A 14,693-nucleotide genomic window follows, 5' to 3' on the forward strand; every position below is an offset into this window, starting at 1 on the left:
ATATATAGTATTTACAGAATGTTATGTCTTCCTAAATTCCATAACACTCAGAGAATATAGACAGATTATACAGATAGAAAATACAGACAGATTATACAGTTATAGTAACAAGATGTTACAGATATTACAGTGTTTACAGTCCAGATTATTAGTGTTATGGTTATTTTGGAAATATAATGAAAACAGTAAAAAGAGTATGTGTGTATATATATATATATATATAGTATCATATCCTTGTGGAAAGATTACAGACAGATATAGTTTATAGAGTACGGTACCGTTGCTAATACAGATAGAGTGCAATCACATATCTCAGATAGTGTGTGGGTACCGTAAAATTATGCTCGGAGAGGATGTACCTCCCCAGTTCACTGGGTTAAAGGGGCCAGTTTGATGAGGTAGCAGTCAGACCTGAGCTTAGGAGTGGATGCAGTTTGGCCGAACTGAGGTAGTGTAGAGTATGATGACTTACTTGGAAGGCCGACTAGGTTAAGTCCTGCCTACAGGCTGCACAACCCTGTCATGAGGGGTCAAATCATGACAAACAGAGTCCCAGGGAAATAGCACAATTATGTATATGTATACAGTTTTACAGCTTTTGTTATATATAGTATGATATAGCAGTATGAATGATAGAAAGTTCAGATGATACAAATGTTTTAAGCTACTATACATGTGTTTTATAGATTTGCGAGATCATGCAGTTTTATATATTAATGTTATAGTTTTATGACTCGGTCGCCACACACTAGTAATAGCATATTTCCACTTACTGAGCATCATCTCACCCTATTACTTTACCATTTTTCAATTAATCCAGTTAGGCGAGCAGAGCAGGCTTGCAGATAGAGTGACTACTTTGTTGCCCTAGTTGTAGGGTAAGCTTTGCACAGGGATGTATTTGTGAGGTAGATGATACCGAAGGGAAATGTTTTATGGCAGTAGTCTGTATGTACAAAATTCTAGTATTGTATAGTATATGTGGTTGTATGACTTATGTTTCCGCTGCTTAGGTATGGTTATATAGATATTTTAAAAAAATGGAGAAATTTTGAGGATGTTACACGACGAGTGCTAAAATAGAAGATTTGGCAGCAGGAGAAGCCATCAGCATTGGATAGACACCATCCTGACATTTATCGCAATGAAGAGTCGCCTTTGTGCTTCGATCCTTCACATGAAAATGAAATGGGTGAAACTCGAGATAAACATTATTTGAATGAGTGAAATTATGAACAGAGATCAAGTTCTTGTGAATATTAGGAACACAAAGAGTATTAGTTAATATAAAGGGATTCGAGGAAGAGGGAAGAGTCATAGTGCCAACATGTGTAGCTGGCAAACCTGAGTCATCTCTAATGAAAACCTCATCTGTGTCCTCATACTCCGAGTGAACAGATAAATTGACAAGATCAGAGGAAATATTGTGGAACGCAGTTGAATCCACAAGCCACTTTTTGTTGTTGGACCTGCTAGTAGTGGCACAATTCACAAACTTCTCACCAGAAACCAAGCGACAAGTCTTGGCCTAAGGTCCCACTTTGTCACAAAGTTGGAAAACAATGTGGGACTTACCAGACCACTCTTTGCGACCATAGTGACTAGAGTTGGTGCGATTTTGACCAAAGGAACTACTGTTGGAGCGTTGGTTATGATTAGATTTGGAAGCGGTAGTGCGGCGCTGAGTGGTGTTTGCAGTAGCAACCAGGGCGGAGTTGGAAGCTTCAATACATTTCAAGTAGCTTTCATGGCCAACTAGCATGCCATAAAGCTCTTCAAACATAAAAGAAGTCTCACGTGCCCAAATAGGTGCTGCAATATCACGGAATTCAGGACCAAGGTCGTTGAGGACATAAAAAGTGATGTCATCCTCTAAGACGGGAGAGTCAATCACCGCAAGTTTATCGACAAGAACCTTTATGGCATGGAGATACTCTGAGACCGAGCGGGACTCTCACTGAATGAGAGAACTCCTACTTAAGCTGCATAACATGAGTACGTGAACGATTGGCATACAATCGTTGTAACTTGGACCATGTATTACAAGCAGTGGATGAAGCAGCAATAAGTGGGATCACTAGTTCGGAGACATATACAAGGATGGCGTGAAGGATCAGCTTATCTTGCCTAAACCAATGCTAGAAGACCAGATTGGGGACATATGTAGAAGATGATTCAGCAGAGGAAGTGTTGGTGAAGAGCATTGGTGATGGGCAGAAAATGGTACCATCAAGATAGCCCTAGTGATTGTAGCCAATGAGCGAAGACGTTAGTTGGGTCCGCCATGAAGGAGGAAGGGGTCAACTTCAGAGGAATCTAAGAGTCAGCATTGATGGCAACAAGATGAGTGGCACCACTACCAGTAAGCTCAAAATTATTGACAATCATAAACTCAATGGATGCGGCCATTTAAAAAAAAAAAAAAAAAAAAACCTCATTAGAGGAATGAACTCTGATACCAAAAAAAAATTGCGAAAATATTTCATTGATATGAAAATGTCCTATATATAAAGACTATACGGAGTAGTGCGATTACAAATTCAAAATATTCAAATAACATAACAAAAACGATCTTAGGCTAACAGATTTCAAAAATATTCAAATCACGACGATTTCATCAAATCGTCAATGATTATCTTCTAAATTAGCTTCTATTTGAAACTATCTATGTAACCGTTGATTGACTATGAAAAATTGTCGACAATTTTCAAATAATCTGGTCAAAGAAATTAAGTATATATGTATATATATATATATATATATATATATATATATATATATATATATATATATGAATGATCACAATTAATGCAAATCACCGTAAAAAATGGTAATTTCTAGTAGCAATTCTTTTTTTCCCATTAGTTTAAGCTAATGATACTATTAAATTATCAGTAAATAATTATTGTGTTATAATATCGTTAGTGTAAAGATAAAGATAATCATAGTTATAGAAGTCGTAAAAATTATTAGAAGGGATGAAGGGAAGATTATGGGAACTAAAGTAGAAGAGACAAAGAGAGGAAGAAAGAAAATGATAAGAGTTAATTAAGAGTAAGTAGAGGGAATAAGAAATATAATAGATATATAGTGGTAAATTGTTTTATCACATTGTATTAATTAAAGGCACATTATAACACATCTTTACACCTCCACAAGTCCAATTTGAAGCTACAACTTATCTCAAATTATACCCAAAACTATGGTTACAAGTCATAACAAAATTTAAAGTATTTAAAGGTTTCATCAAAAATTAGAATCATTTCTAAGTATGGGTGATTCAATTATTATATTTAATTTTTATGTTTGATGATTAGCAATATCAACCTTACTTAATCGTTAGCCCAGAGGTTGAAATTTCCTAAATTGTTTGACGTTAAATAGGCGTCTAAACATAACTTATCATTGAAATTCGGATCTGTCATAAGCAAGTGACTATTACCACTGCAAATAATTCCAAAAAAAAAATGAAACTTCCAATTTTATATATGTTGCAGCCAAAAATTGAACGACCTTCACGATCCCTGATCACGACCACCTAAAAAGAGATAAATAAGTAAGCCTTGGAGGAATCGGGGTGTACTTCGGGGGATCTCTCTGATGCCAAAATCGGGGATTGGCTTGAGAGGTTTTAATCCAACAGTAAAGTACAGTTTAGAAGAAGATACCTTAACCTCTTCTCTGAATCTCCATTTATAGCGATGGAGTTTGACCCAAGGGTGATACGTCATTTATTGGCGAATTATGGTGCGAGTGTGAATCGCTCCGATTATTACAGCATTTGCGTAGATTACTCTGGTCATCATGGCGCTAGCATCAATTGCTCTGATCGAGCAGTTGACTTGGGTGGTAACTACCCTCATCAATATTTGGTTTTAGTTTCCTTTGAACTTATGGTAGGTGATATATTTGGGGTATATCAATCGTCCCCCCTTCAGTTTCAAATTTTTGAAACTTGTTCCCAAAGTTCGAAAGAAGTTGTTGTTGTTTTTTTTTTTTTTTTTTTTTTGTTGAGCAGCTCTTCTTGAGGCATTTTGGGCTGCTTGTGGCTTAATGAGTCGTGCTCTTCTTTTTTCCCGTTTCGGGCGTAGTGAGTTGTGCTCATATTTGGTCCGTTTCTGGGCCTTACGAGCATTGCTCGTCATTTGGGCCGATTCTTCTTTGCCTAATGAGTTGTACTCATTTTTTGAGCAGTCTTCTGTCTTCACGAGCGTTGCTCATCAGTTGGGCCAATTCTTCTTTGCCTAATGATTCGTGTTTATTTTTTAGGCAGTCTTCTGACTTCACAAGCGTTGCTCATCAGTTGGGCCAATTTTTCTTTACCTAATGAGTTGTGCTCATTTTTTGGGCAGTCCTCTGGCCTACTTATTTATCTCTTTTCAAGTGGTTTTGATCAAGGATCGTGAAGGTTGTTCAATTTTTGGTTGCAATAGTTGGCGCTGTCTATGAGAACTTCTTGAGAGGTTTTCTCTTTTAATTCTTGATCATGACTACATCGAATAATTGAAGGTTGATGCATTGGCTCGATTGAGATCGTCCATAATTCCGCCATCCGACAGCTAGATGTACTCGACCCCGTCCGATCCATCGCTGATCGGGACCCTACCCAGCGCAAACTCTTCATTCGCGGCCTTGGATGGGACACTACCATCAAGAACCTCCGCAATCTCTTCTTCACCTACGGTGACCTTGAAGAATCCATTGCGATCCTTGGCAAGGTCACTAGGAAAAGTAAAGGGTACGAGTTTATTGCATTCAAGCACGTCAATGGTGCTTTGCTCGTGTTGAAGAAGTCAAGTAAGAAAATTGACGGACGAATAACCGAGACCCAGCTTACAATATTGGGAAATTTCATATCTAATGCGAATCCGGCTACAATTGATGTTTCTATGCGCAAGATTTACATAGCCAACGTGCATATTCTCAAGGTATGATTTTTTCTCCATCATACAATAATAATTCTAAAAATAAATAAATAGATGACACAGTTTCAACGCTTGAAGAGTTCCGCCTTAATGGCTAATAATAATTAATAGGATGTTCAAGTTATTTAATTGATTGAACAATGACCTATGCACCAAATGCATAGTGGGGTCATGACAGCTGCATTGTCAACCAAATAAACAAATCCAAGTTTTGAAATTCCAATGGGTTGGCTGAATGCACCATGGGGTCGGCAATAATGACTCTTACACATTCATGTACACTGAACAATGCTTTGAAAATTGAATTTGAAATTGCAATTGGAAATTTGAGTTGAAATTGCAACGCACACTGAAATTGCACAATTGTAGCAACTACAATCGGCAAAACCCCAAACAGAAAAACCGAACTCCTTAGTGACATTCTGTCGAGCACCTAGAGCCCAATCAGCTGAACAATCCACACCATAATCAAAACAAACAGTAACAAAATCACCGTCGTCAATGGTAGACATCTCGAAAATCTCAATCTCAAACTTCAATCTACCACTACACTCACAACCCCATGTCCGAAAAATCCAACATGGGACTCACGGATCAACTAGGATACAATTGAATAATCTGAGTTTATAGACCCCAAAGATGACACAAATGACACAAAAATAGTCTACAAAATCTATAACATTGCACGCTCACCTGCAGTTCCCTTCGTCGCAAATGATCGAACACTTGGTGCATACACATCCAAACCCTTTGAAACAAATCCATCCCAAACCGATTTTGAATCCTAACTGATTTTAAAAATACCAAAACTCACATCTTTAACCCCAATGAAATCAAAACTGCAAGAATCTGTTGAATTGAACAACCATCCCGGCATCATAAATTACCAAAATGTTACTGAAGATATAGCCCAAAAAATGAGCATAGCTCATTAGGTAAGGAAGAATCGGCCCAACTAAAAAGCAATGCTCGTGAGGCCAAAAGACTACCCAAAAAATGAACACATCTCATTAGACAAAGAAGAATTGGTCCAACTGACGAGCAACACTCGTGAGGCCAAAAGACTGCCTAAAAAATGAGAACAGCTCATTAGGCAAGGAAGAATCGGCCCAACTAACGAGCAACGGTCATAAGGCCAGAAGACTGCCAAAAAAATGAGCACAACTCATTAGGCAAAGAAGAATTAGCCCAACTGATGAGCAACGCTCGCGAGGCCAGAAGACTATCCAAAATATTAGCACAGCTCATTAGGCAAGGAAGAATCGGCTCAACCAACGAGCAATGCTCGTGAGGCCAGAAGACTGCCCAAAAAATGAGCACAACTCATTAGGCAAAGAAGAATCAGCCCAACTAACGAGCAACGCTCGTGAGGCCAAAAGATTGCCCAAAAAATGAGTACAGCTCATTAGGCAAAGAAGAATCGGCCCAATTGACGAGCAACGCTCGTGAGGCCATAAAACTGTCCAAAAAATGAACACAGCTCATTAGGCAAAGAAGAATCGACTCAATTGATAAGCAACGCTTGTGAGGTCAGAAGACTGTCCAAAAAATGAGCACAATTCATTATACAAGAAATAATCGGTTCAATTGACGAGCAACGCTCGTGAGGCTAGAAAATTACCTAAAAAATGAGCAAAGCTCATTAGGTAAAGAAGAATTGGTCCAACTGACGAATAAAGCTTGTAAGGTCAAAAGACTTCCCAAAAAAGGAGGACAACTCATTAAACAAAGAAGAAGCAACTCAACTGACGAGCAACACTCGTGAGACCCATAAACGGCCCAAAATATGAATACAACTCATTAGACCGAAAACGAAAAAAAAAAAAAAAAAAGAGCACATCTCATTAATAGCCCAAAATGTCTCAACTACTTGATCAAAAAAAATTACTACTACTACTTTCGAACTTTGAAAACAAATTTCAAAAATTCGAAACTGAAGAGAACAACTGATACCATAAGTTAAAAAAAACTAAAACTAAACATTGATGTGGGTAGTTACCATTCAAGTCAATTGCTCGATCAGAACAATTGACGTCAACGCCATGATAATCAGAGTAATCTATGCCAACGTTATAATAACCAGAATGATTCACGCTTGACGTCATGATAATCAGAGTAATCTACGCCAACGTTATAATAACCAGAATGATTCACGCTCGCACCATAATTCGTCAATAAATGACATATCACCCTTAAATCAAACTCCTTCGCTATAAATGAAGATTTAGAATTGCATTAAAAACCTTTACCGCTTAAGCATGGAAGAGATCCCGGAGCACACCCGAGGCCCTCTTATTTATCTATTTTTTTAGGTGGTCGTGCTAAGAATCGTGATCGTTCAAGTATATATTAGTACTCAGGTTATCTCTCTCTCTCTCTTTTTGCAGGGGAAATGCATGCTGGTTAATTCATCATTGGCTCCGAATTGCTGTTGATCTGTGTGCGCTATGTCGTCACTTGTCCAATATTCATGTCGTCTATGTATTATAGTGCAATCGGAATAGAACAAATATTATTCGTGTCGATCGGCACAACGATCGAGAAACTTTCAGAGATGGAGACACCACAGGAACAAGGTATATATAATAGTAATTAACTTCTAGTAGCAGTGACTAGTGTGTGTGTGTGTGTGTGTTTATATATAGAAAGTAGTGGCAGTAATTAAGGTTCAACAGCGCTTGGTGCAGAAGCAGCGATGACGGAATCCCCTGCAATGGCCGCCTTCATAACCCTCAAGCACCCTGCACACCATCGCGCAGCTGTTATCCCTCACGCACACTCCATCAAACCTCCTGCTCTGCGACTCGCACGTCCTCCCTTCCACCTCCACCACTGCCTCTCCTGCATATTCAAATACATACATACGTTAGAAATTTAAGTTTAATTTTGTGCAATTAACGTACTCCATGAAAACTTGAGAAAAATTAATCCTGAAATTACACAACCCCAAGAGAAATTAAAATCAAGTCATCAGAAACAGAGACAGGCTCACGGAAAGAACAGAGGAGGAGGAGAAAGATGAAGCCATGAACGAAGAACTTGCTGTTGCTGTCCATGCTTAATTAATTAGTCGACCTGAACTCCCCTTGTCTACAGCTTGAAACAGGATGGATCGATCCAACACCATATACCTGAAGAGGAGAAAATCACTGGAGATGCCCATTGAAATGAAATGCTTATATATGTAGGAATTGAAGGAGCTAGGCAGCTGTATCGGCAGCATGCCTAGCGAGTTTTCGACACTTCACGATGGTGCAGACAGCTCTGCGTTCCAAATGGCGTTCTATGCGCATGCAATCTTCCACGTTTCACTTTGGATGCACGTGTTTTAATAATTATTATTATTTTGTTACTGAGGATTCTAAATCAGATGGCTTTTCAAATCTCCAGCAACGCCAAATTGAGAGGAAGCATGATCAATTATAAATTTTTTTTCTTAATAAATTAAAACATACCAAGACTTCTTATCATCAAAAAGAAATCAGACAAATTATTATTATTATTACTATTATTATTATTATATACAATGTTAATTGTTCTCTTTTCTAAATGTTAAACTTATTATATACAATGTCATAAATTTCAATTTCAGACTAAAATTTTGAAACTCCAAAAAAGTACGAAAATTCTTTTATGTTTATTTCAATTTTGATTTTAATTTTTTTTTAAAAGATAGAAATTAATAGTAAAACATCAAATTCTTTTATAAAACTTCAAAAATTGTTAATAGATATAATAACGTAAGTTTTAAGACAAATACATCACAAATAAATACATCTATGTTATGTATGAAGTGTAATAGTTGTAATATAATTAGTGTAGCAAACATTCGTAAAATAATATGTATTAAAAAATTTGGTGAGTATAAATGAAGTTCATAAATAAATTAAGTATGATTTATTATACAAATAACGATAATTTAGACATGAATAGTTAAATAAAATATTGTTGTAAGTTTAATTTTATTTTATATAATTTCAGAAACCCAATAGAAATCCAAATTAATTGCTTAATCACAGTAGGAACACATGCGATGCACGTGAAAGGATCTAACATACATTGATTGCAAATTTTTAACAATGACAATGAAAAATAAAATTTTTTGAATTATAACACCAGCAATAATGAATCATTTTTGATAAATAATTATTTGTTCATAAGAATTAATTACTTCAATAAAAATTTAACACCAACCTTTTGAACTATGTATTGGAAACAATGTATTAGGGAGAATTAATGTACGGCATTGTGCTTCTTTTCGGCTGAACTAACATAAACATGAGTGAACTAAGAACCAAAATTAAGTAAGATCATAAAAATTATATATTACAATTTAGATGAATTTGAAAATGATTATATAGAACAAAGGTCTTTACCTCAACTCTTTGTCGTTGGTTGGTCTCTCCTAGAGACACAAAACTATGAACATAAACGGGTAGCTCAAGTTGAGTATGCATATTATTATTTTGAAGATATCACTTATAGTTGTATGGTACAAAAAGGATCGACTAGAACCAAGGGAAAAGACAAAAAACTATTGTCAATATTTCTGCTTCCACAATTGAATGTTAGAATCAAGGTGGACTATCACGTTTGGAGGAATGCTCATCTATATGAAACGAATAGTTGGTATGTAGTAAAAGAGAGGGAGAAGCTAACATTTTAACTTTTGTCACTTTGAGGACTACCGTGATTTTACATTTAGTCTTTTAGGAGTGGTTTAATATGTAATTAATAGCATTGGTGAATTAATGATGGATTAATGAGAAGAAAAGCAAATTGTTTTTGACAAGTGAAAAGGACTTTAAATGCTCCAAAAAAGACTCGTGTAATATTTTTTTGATCTAATTGGAGGCACATTGAGCCTGAGTTACGCGATAAGAGATAGCCGGCTTCGGCCTTCTCAATGTTAGAACACATGACCTATACAAACTTGTTGAATTATGGCTTATTCTAGAAGCCTACCATTGTCATTGAAGTCTTCATTGGTCGGCTATTTTTTCAAAGATAGGTGATTAGTGGTTGTAATAGTGGTATTTCCTAACCTATATAAACTCATCACCTCCATTTGTAATCTCATCCCCAAATTTGCCTACTTCTCTCTTAGGCACATTCTCTCTTCTCTCTCTCATTTTGTAATATTTCTACAATAGAGAAATATTGATTGATAGTGTCCGAGGACGTAGGCACAATTAGCCAAACCTCATTAAATTTTGGTGTTCTTCATTTTATCTATTCAGTAGTTAACTTTTGTCGGGTATAGTTGTAGTAATATATTGTGTGAATTACATGTCTAAGAAAAATTCTGTCTAGGAAAGAGGGATTTAAGCGGTCCGTTGTGACCCCCCACTTCCCTGGGAATTTATCTTGTGTAATTTTGCACAATTATTCACTCTCTATTTACTTGTACAATAGTAAACAGTGGTAAAGTTAGGTGGAACAATCTCAAGTTTCACAATAATTGGTATCAGAGTCAAGGTTATTCTTAGTATGCTCTGTGGTTGTAGCTTAGTCTGATCTTCCACATCAGAAAAGTTTTCCTTGGGCTATTGGCATTCCGCATCGGCAGCTATTGAATAGCATTTATGGCAGAGATGGCAGATAGTGCAAAAGCATCCACATCAAACTTGTCTATTTTGGCAAGAACTACTGTGACAAATGCCAGATTTGCAGTGGAGATTTTTTACGGCACCGGTCATTTTGGTATGTGATAAAGTGAGGTTCTAGACGCTCTCTTTCAGCAAGGTCTAGACATTGCCATTGAAGAAGAGAAACCAGAAGATATTAAGAAGAAAGAATGGGGGACCATCAATCGGTTAGCATGTAGTACAATTCGATCGTGTCTTTCAAGAGAGCAGAAGTATGCATTTTGTAAGGAAACTTCTGCAAACAAGTTGTGGAAGGCACTGGAGGAAAATTTTTTGAAGAAAAGCTCTCAGAACAAACTCCATATGAAGAAGAGACTATTTCCCTTCACTTATGTCTCGGGTACCACTATGAATGATCATATCACCAACTTTAATAGGTTGGTTACTGATCTAGTTAATCTGGATGAGACTTTTAAAGATGAAGACCTGGCTTTGATGTTGTTGGGATCCCTTCCTGAGAAGTTTGAGTTTCTTGAAACTACTCTGCTCCATGGAAAGGATAAAGTGTCTCTTGGCGAGGTTTGTGCTGCTTTGTACAGCTATGAATTGAGGAAGAAGGACAAGCTTAAAAGTACAAGTGGAGCCAACGAGGCTCTAGTAGTTCGAGGCCGTTCACAAAGCCATGATAGAAAAAAGAAAGAGAGATCCAAGTCAAGGTCCAGACCAAACAAAGATGAATGTGCCTTTTCTCAGGAAAAAGGGCACTGGAAGAAAGACTGTCCGAAGCTAAAGAATAAAGGCAAACCTGATAAAGGAAAGGCCATCTCAAATGTGGCTGAGTACGAAGATGGAAGCTCCGATCTTTCGCTTGCTGCTACGCGATCAGCTACTTCTTCGAGTATATGGCTACTAGATTCTGGGTGTAGCCATCATATGTGTCCCAATCGGGATTGGTTCTTTGATTTTAAAGAACTAGAAGGTGGAGTCGTCTACACAGCAAATGATGTCCCTCTTACCACACATGGGATTGGTTCAGTCCGCTTGAGGAATCAAGATGGATCAATCAAAATATTGACGGACGTTAGATATGTACCAAGTTTGATGAAGAATCTTATTTCTGTGGAAACCCTAGAATCAAAGGGATTCAAAGTAATAGCAGAAAACGGAGTCATGAAGATCATCTCTGGTGCACTCATGGTAATCAAGGGAATTCGGAAGAACAATAACTTGTATCACTATCAAGGTCGTACAGTTATTGGGACGGTAGCAACAGTTTCTTCTGACGATAAAGAAATAGAAGCAACTAGGTTATGGCATATACGCTTGGGGCATGCAGGTGAAAAATCCTTGGGACTTCTTACAAATCAAGGATTATTAAAGGGAGCAAAGACCTACAAGCTAGATTTCTATGAACATTGCATCAAAGGGAAGCAAACAAGAGTGAAATTTGGTACTGCAATCCATAATACCAAGGGTATTTTGGATTATGTTCACTCTGATGTGTGGGGACCTTCCAAGACAACTTCACTGGGAGGAAAACACTACTATGTGACCTTTGTAGACGATTTTTCTCGAAGAGTATGGGTGTATACTATGAAAACTAAGGATGAAGTGTTAGAAGTCTTCCTCAAATGGAAAAATATGGTGGAAACTCAAACAACCAGAAGGATCAAGTGCCTCCGTACAGATAATGGTGGAGAATATTGAAGTGATCCATTTCTTAAAATCTGTGAAGATGAAGGTATTATACGACACTTCACAGTGAGAAGTACACCACAACAGAATGGAGTGGCAGAACGTATGAATCGAATATTGTTGGAGAAAGTTCGGTGTATGTTGTCCAATGCTGGGTTGGGTAGAGAATTTTGGGCTGAGGTTGTAACATATGCCTGCCACCTCATCAACCGCCTACCATCTACTGCTATTTGTGGTAAAACACCATTGGAGAAATGGTTTAGAAAGCCTGCTACAGATTATGATTCCTTACATGTATTCGGTTCCATTGCCTACTATCATGTCAAGGAATCAAAGCTGGATCCGAGGGCTAAGAAAGCAATCTTTATGGGAATCACCTCTGGAGTAAAGGGATATCGTCTTTGGTGTCTAGATACAAAGAAAATAATCTTTAGCAGGGATTTTACCTTTAATGAATCTACTTTTTGAAGAAAGGTGAGAACAGAAAGTGTTGAGAAAAAAGATGGTGCTCCAAAACAGGTGAAGTTTGATAGAAGAATTGTTTACCCAGAAAATGAAGACTCTCCTATGGTAGAAGAAGAGTCGCCTGTAGAAGAGGTTTCAACCCAAGAACCTCCACAGCAACATAAATCTATTGCATTGAGTAAGCCAAAGAGAAAAATTAGAAAGCCTGCTCGCTTTGTTGACATGGTGGCTTATGCATCTCCAATTGCAAACGATGATACTCCTGTTACTTACAATGAAGCAATCCAAAGTTCAAAAGAAAAAAAGTGGAGGGAAGCCATGAATGAAGAAATGCAGTCCCTTCATAAGAATCGAACATGGAAGCTTGTTAGTCTTCCGAAGGGAAAGAAGGCAATTGGGTGTAAATGGGTATATACAAAGAAAGATGGATTTCCTGACAAGAATAGTGTTCGCTACAAAGCAAGGTTGGTGGCTAAAGGCTATGCACAAACGGAGGGAATTGATTACAATGAGGTATTTTATCTAGTTGTAAAACATTCCTCCATTAGAATCTTATTGGCTTTGGTAGCAAAATTGGATATGGAACTAGTTCAATTAGATGTAAAAACTGCATTTTTACATGGAGACTTGGAAGAGGAAATCTACATGACTCAGCCAGGAGGTTTCAAAGTTGCTGGAAAAGAAAATATGGTGTGCAAACTTGAAAAATCGTTGTATGGATTAAAGCAATCCCCAAGGCAGTGGTACAAACGATTTGACAAGTTTATGATGGGGCAAAAGTACAGAAGAAGCAAATATGATCACTGTGTGTATTTTTGCAAGCTACAAGATAGATCTTTCATATATCTTCTTCTTTATGTTGATGATATATTGATAGCCTCCAAAAGTCAGACAGAAATCGACAAACTGAAGGCTTGGTTGAATAGGGAGTTTGAGATGAAGGATCTAGGCGAAGCAAAGAAAATTCTCGGTATGGAGATAAGTAGAGATAAGAAATTGGGGAGGCTTTGTTTGACTCAAAAACAATATTTGAGGAAAGTACTGAAGCGTTTTGGTATGGATGAGAAGTCAAAACCTGTTAGTACTCCGCTTGCTCCTCATTTCAAGCTGAATGCATCTATGTCTCCAAAAACTGAAGCAGAACGAGAATACATATCAAAAGTACCGTATTCAAGTGTTGTTGGTAGCTTGATGTATGTCATGATGTGTACAAGGCCCGATATTTCACAAGTCGTTGGAGTTGTGAGCAGGTATATGCATGATCCTGGAAAGGAACATTGGCAAGCTGTGAAATGGATTCTACGATACATTTTGTATACGGTAGATGTTGGACTGATATTTGAGCAGGATAAGCAAGATGATCATAGTATTTTTGGATACTGTGATTCCGACTACGCTGGTGATTTGGATAAGCGTCGGTCAACTACTGGCTATGTTTTTACTCTTGCAAAAGTGCCAGTTAGTTGGAGGTCTACTTTACAGTCAACAGTTGCTTTGTCCACTACAGAGGCAGAGTATATGGCAGTCACAGAGGCTGTGAAGGAGGCAATTTGGCTTCAAGGATTGATGAAAGATTTGGGAATTGAACAGAAGCACAACAAAGTGCATTGTGATAGCCAAAGTACTATCCATCTAGCAAAGAACCAAGTCTACCATTCAAGGACAAAGCACATTGACGTTCGATATCACTTTGTTCGAGAAATTCTAGAAGAAGGTGGAGTAGTAATCCAAAAGATTCGAACCACTGAGAATCCTGCTGATATGATGACAAAAGTGGTAACTGTGGTCAAGTTTCAACATTGCTTGAACTTGATCAACATTATTAAAAATTGAAAGATTTGCGCTACAAACGCATTTGAAGACATTATGGAATCCATGAGAGATGTTAAGAGATGGAATTTCGCCAAGGTGGAGATTTGTTGAATTATAGCTCATTCTAGAAGCCTACCATTACCATTGAAGTCTTCAATGGTGGGCTATTTTTTCAAAGGTAGGTGATTAGTGGTTGTAATAGTGGTAT

At 37.4% G+C, this 14,693-nt stretch overlaps 2 protein-coding genes across 2 annotated transcripts; one reads left to right on the forward strand and one right to left on the reverse strand.

The window, feature by feature from the left end:
* Positions 1 to 3,701: 3,701 nt before the first annotated feature.
* On the forward strand, positions 3,702 to 4,934 carry LOC131167550 (UBP1-associated protein 2C-like). The gene is made up of 2 exons (XM_058126352.1): positions 3,702 to 3,896; positions 4,560 to 4,934. The coding sequence occupies exons 1-2, from the start codon at positions 3,702 to 3,704 to the stop codon at positions 4,932 to 4,934; spliced, it is 570 nt and encodes a 189-aa protein (XP_057982335.1).
* Positions 4,935 to 7,382: 2,448 nt separating this feature from the next.
* LOC131168458 (defensin-like protein 1) lies at positions 7,383 to 8,181 on the reverse strand. The gene is made up of 2 exons (XM_058127894.1): positions 7,918 to 8,181; positions 7,383 to 7,766 (listed from the first exon to the last, which is right to left on the reverse strand). The coding sequence occupies exons 1-2, from the start codon at positions 7,979 to 7,981 to the stop codon at positions 7,594 to 7,596; spliced, it is 237 nt and encodes a 78-aa protein (XP_057983877.1). The 5' UTR covers positions 7,982 to 8,181; the 3' UTR covers positions 7,383 to 7,593.
* Between the last annotated feature and the right edge of the window lie 6,512 nt (positions 8,182 to 14,693).

This window comes from Malania oleifera, chromosome 11, assembly GCF_029873635.1.
Source record: "Malania oleifera isolate guangnan ecotype guangnan chromosome 11, ASM2987363v1, whole genome shotgun sequence".
NCBI classification, from domain to species: domain Eukaryota; kingdom Viridiplantae; phylum Streptophyta; class Magnoliopsida; order Santalales; family Ximeniaceae; genus Malania; species Malania oleifera.